General features: G+C 41.9%; 1 protein-coding gene across 1 annotated transcript; it reads left to right on the forward strand.

Annotated features, from left to right (window-relative positions):
- Nucleotides 1-352: 352 nt before the first annotated feature.
- On the forward strand, nucleotides 353-4,882 carry LOC121965779 (SKI family transcriptional corepressor 2-like). Its single transcript, XM_042515902.1, has 3 exons — nucleotides 353-546; nucleotides 1,970-2,139; nucleotides 3,271-4,882. Exons 1-3 carry the CDS (start codon nucleotides 375-377, stop codon nucleotides 3,361-3,363), a joined length of 435 nt encoding a protein of 144 aa, XP_042371836.1. The 5' UTR covers nucleotides 353-374; the 3' UTR covers nucleotides 3,364-4,882.
- Nucleotides 4,883-4,899: the final 17 nt, after the last annotated feature.

The following is a 4,899-nucleotide window of genomic DNA, read 5'->3' on the forward strand; positions in this document are numbered from 1 at the left end:
CTGAACCCAGGTGTTGCACAATTGCCCTTAAATGCTAAACAAGATTATTGCACAAATGCCCTACACATAATAATTACACACAAACCCTGCACAGGTCACAGCACACCTGCCTCAACACTAAAAGAATCACTCTGCCATTTCTTCATCACCGTTATTGGAAGGATTGTAAGCGCAGTCAGATTTTCTGAACACCTCGTTTTTTTCCCACTGAATTCTCCTTCACATCTTTCCTTGACATCATGACATTTTCCATCAAGATCTAGGAAAACTGGTCAAGAAAGGCGAGTATAGCCTAAAAAACTCGGTCTTGGTTGTTGTCTGTTTATGTATACTTGTTTACTCTCAGAAACAAACGTCCGCTCTGCCAGAAGGGAATGAAAGACTGTAAGAACATCACCATGTATCGAGCCAATCCCAAAAAGTGGCTTTTCATCATCCTCAACATCACGCCAGAGGCCATGAGCATGAAATACCAGTGTCAGTTCACGGTGAAAATAGATGATCTAGATTACACCAAGACAGGAGCACCGACCAGACTACTGCCAGGTACGTTTAACCCTTTGGATGATCCGTAGTGCCTCTACAAATATAAAGCAATGTATAAATGAAGTCATATACCATTCACATGATTATGTGTATCTCTATTTAGGGCTGGGTGATAAAACAATAACGATATCAACCGCAAAATAACTTTCCCTCGATTGAAATATGAGACGTAATCAATAAAATGTCAATAGAATGCATTCGAGCCATGTTTTGACAGACAACACGAACAGCCAATGATAAAGAATAGCGCCCGGCGAACCAAATGCAGTGAACGACTTTTACTCTAGAAGTGTTTGACAGCCACAGCATTAAACCGCTCCAGCGCGGACATGTCTGACAGCCCACTCCTGTCCGTGGACATGTCCGACAGCTCATTTCCAACAGCCCGCTCCAGCACGCGGATGTGTTCGACAGCACATGTCCGACAGCCCACTTAAGCGCGCAGACATGTCCAACAGCCCGGTCCTGGGTGTGGACATGTCCAACAGCTCATGTATGACAGCCCACTCCAACATCGACATGTCCGACAGCCTGCTCATCGCTCGGACATGTCCAACAGCCCGCTTCAGCGTGCGGACATGCCCGGCAGCTCGCTCTGACTGGAGCAGTTATACAAACTGCCTCTCTCCTGCCAGGTTTTGCGTGCGACCAATATGCACGGAGGTGGCTATTAATAGCACCCATACCACTGACTCATCACATGTACCTGTAAGCCAGGCATCACCAACTGATGGACCGAAGTCCAGATCGGAACAATATTTTTTAAGGAGTACTGCTGGGTAATTAATCCAAAAATAATCAAAACCATCATCAGAACCTCTAATCGACATAATCTTGCCCATGTTGGGTATTTCGGTTATTTAAAAATTCTGTTAACTCTCTGCCAATTCCCACACATCTGCCGTGCGTCTCACACTTTTGGGCTCTGTTTCACGCTCTCATGACACCGAGGAAAATCTCACGCCAAAACGCAGCGAGGGCAGAAGTGTTGAACAATCATGTAAATGACTTTGACTCCAGAACAGCTGAGTGTTTGACAGACAAAAAATAATTATGTATAAAAATCAATGTTGCTGCAAATTATCCCAGGACTGTGATCATTTTTTTCATCTTAAAACATGGTGGCATCATCACAAAAACCTGATATTTAAAAGGTTAAAATTCTGAAAATTAATAAATATTTGATATTTATGATTAGGATTGATGCTGGTTAAAAAAAACTCAATGAAAGTAGAAAATCACATTAATGTATAATATTTTTTTAAAGTTTGATTTTGAAAATCTCATTTTGAGCACAGAGCGATAAGAATGTGTGTAATATCAATATTTGTTAAATATTTGTTTTTGATACACATCAGTCCTGAAATATTGTGTAAAACCAGAAAAGTACAAACAGGAAATTGCCTCAACATGTTTTTGTCAGGTCAAAAGGAAGAGCCCTGCGTAAATCACACTCTACCTGCTCCTCCTCCTCCTCCTCCTCCTCCTCCTCCTCCTCCTCAGTCTGATAAGCTGAGGTGGATTCTGAGTGGTCTGCTGGCTCTGACGTGCCTGTACAGCTGCATCATCACCTCCTTCTACCTTAGAGAGCAGGTGACTATCTGTCTCTTTTATTTATTGTCTGTCCATCTCACTTTTAACGTCTGCGTATCGGTTTGTTTCGATACATTTCTATAGCTGAGCTGCTCGTGGTGTTGCAGCATGAAAACATTAAAGAGCTGACTCTGATTAATGCCTCAAACTGAATACACAGCTGACAATCACCTCTAACTGGAGACCATTAAGGTCACTTAGTGGGTTTTTCAAACAGAATCATCAAAGCAGAATGAGCTGACCTTCTCCACAGCCACCGTTCACCTCCTACAGTCTACTGCTGCTCATCGAATAGCAGCCATACTCAGTTTGCTTTGTCTGAGGGCCACTTTTGCAAAATGGCAAGAGGCCAGGGGCCATTTATTTATGTGTCACATGAGTCTAGAATTTAAGGACATTCCTCAGATTTTAGGGTATTTTTAGGATATTTCAAGGATTTGATGATGTTTCTATGATTGTAGCACAATGCTAGAATTTTAGGACATTTCTAGGATTCTGCAAGGTTTTTAAGCCTTAACGATTTTTTCCAGGATTTTAGGACATTTCTAAGAGTTTTGGATATTTATATGAATTTAGGATGTTAGGATTTTAGTACATTGCAAAGGTTTTGGGACATTTCTTTTTGCACTTTTCTATGATTTCCTAGGATTTTAGGACATTTCCAGGATTTTAGGATGTTTTTAAGACTTTAGGACATAGGTTTGCAATTTTATTTTTTAGGTTAGTGCAATATGGTAAAGAAGCCGTCATTAGAGCCTATTCTCTGTGCAATACCTTATACACTGGGATAGCTGCAATCTCAAATATCAATACTATGACCTCAGTTTCCCACGTTTTGGCACACAAAACTTTATCAGAGCCTGGTTTTAGGGCATACAAAAATTCATTTTTAAACTCTCCCACTTCTACCAATACCCTGTAAGGTGTAGTTTGTTTTGAACTACAATAAGCTTTAATTTCCTTTAGCTTCCCCAAATCACTGTCTACATATCAGCTGTAGAGAAACAGTGTTATTTGTCTCTAACATTGCCCACTGGGAATAGAGCCTCTCTCCAACACTGTTGGACGCATGCATTGAGGTAAATATGATTAAGTGAACTCTAAGACACATGTTCTGTTTCTGTGTTTCAGAGCAGCGACAAGGATCCTAACAGCTCCGTCTATATGGAAATGAGGAAAGCTCCTGTGCAAAAGAATACGACTTTAGACATTTACTGCGGGTAGCAGACTCATCCTCCTTCACCACAGGCCTCATGCTGAATGTAAAGACAGAAAACACTGTGCTTTTCATGCAGCTGGTATTATAGTCTCACTTTTGCACATCTTTTCATTCTAAAATGAGTCGAAAACTGCTGTACTACTGAAGATAAACAGCAGGGAGAGACAAAGACTGTCTGAAGCGACCATGCTGGCTGTTACTGTTCATCCGCCTCTGCTCTTTAAGTTGTATTCAGTGCGGCACCTTGATATTATACAGATATGTATGATGATTTTTTTCTATCAGTGCATCCAACAGCCAAGTTAAAATAAGCTATATGATGCTTCCAGTGAGTGATTTCATGCATATCCTAACAAATTAATCTTTGCAACCGTTTCATATAGTAGCTCTTGGGAGCTGCAGTGGCCCTGCAGGTCACGGTCATCAAACGTCTGACACCCCCATCTGTTTTGTGTAGACAAGCAAACGTCACTTTGTAGCGTGACTGCTGCCAAGGCAGACAATGCATTAAAACTTGAGGAAAAGACAACCAGTAATCAAAGAATAAAACCAAGGGCCCATGTTGGGACTGGGACTACACATGGCAATGTAGGCACTCTGCCAACAAACACACTATTGTTACCACCTATCGCCACAGGTGCCTCTTTGATATTACAACTTTAAATCATGTTCAGTTTGATTTTTATGATTATTTTGTTGGCACAACTTACTTTTTTACTTCACTGTACTGAAAAGTTTCATGAAAAGGTAACATAATGTCTACTTTATCTACTTAATCACCTGTTTATGTCAGGGATGCGGGGGATCCTCCCATGGGACTTAAAAAAAAAATTATAAACAAGCTCTTTTTTGATGCTGTTTTATGCACTCTGATGCCTTATGTAGCTTCTGCTGAAAGTTCAATTCGCAGTGAGAATCACTTTATGTCATCCTATCGGCAGATTCGGCCTGAAGGCCTTAAATTTAGTATCACCGGTCTAGAGACAGGATGAGCTAAAAGCAGTACCTGACATTTCATATACAATGAACCGAAGAATAAAATCAACACCAAGGCAGACAACATGGAGCTGTCTGAACATTAACCTGCACAGCGGCTGCAGCCACACACACACACACACACACACACTGCACAGATTACAGTGTAGAGCACACATGCATCATTGCCCGGCAGCTCAGTGGCTGCTGACATGATCAGCTGGAGTTGTTTTACTCACCTGTATGAAAGTCACTCTGTGAGCCGCGTGCACCGCCGAGTCCTCTTCAGCTTCTCCACCGCTTTATTATCAGAGCATGGCGTTAGTGTAACCTGTCCACTCCGTCTCTGTCCCACTATAACCAGTCCACTGGGCCTCTCTGTCCCACAGCGCTCCTCAAAGTTTTCCATCGTGTTGACCTGAGTGCAGACACATCAGGGGACATTGTCAAAAACTGCAGAATGTCCTCACACTCCTCACAGAAAGCAAAAGTTCCTCCCTGAAAACAAAAGTAACCGCCGGTAAATCCAGGTGAGCACCTTAGCATGTTAGCTTCAGTCAGGCTAA

The sequence above is a fragment of the Plectropomus leopardus genome, unplaced genomic scaffold (genome assembly GCF_008729295.1).
Source record: "Plectropomus leopardus isolate mb unplaced genomic scaffold, YSFRI_Pleo_2.0 unplaced_scaffold21602, whole genome shotgun sequence".
NCBI classification, from domain to species: domain Eukaryota; kingdom Metazoa; phylum Chordata; class Actinopteri; order Perciformes; family Serranidae; genus Plectropomus; species Plectropomus leopardus.

Excerpts from the sequence above, each read along its gene's own strand:
- LOC121965779 (XM_042515902.1), top strand. The coding sequence starts at position 375 with ATGAAAGACTGTAAGAACATCACCATGTATCGAGCCAATCCCAAAAAG. Across the intron at positions 547-1,969 it reads ACCGACCAGACTACTGCCAG|GTCAAAAGGAAGAGCCCTGC; the intron begins GTACGTTTAACC and ends TGTTTTTGTCAG. Across the intron at positions 2,140-3,270 it reads CCTTCTACCTTAGAGAGCAG|AGCAGCGACAAGGATCCTAA; the intron begins GTGACTATCTGT and ends TCTGTGTTTCAG.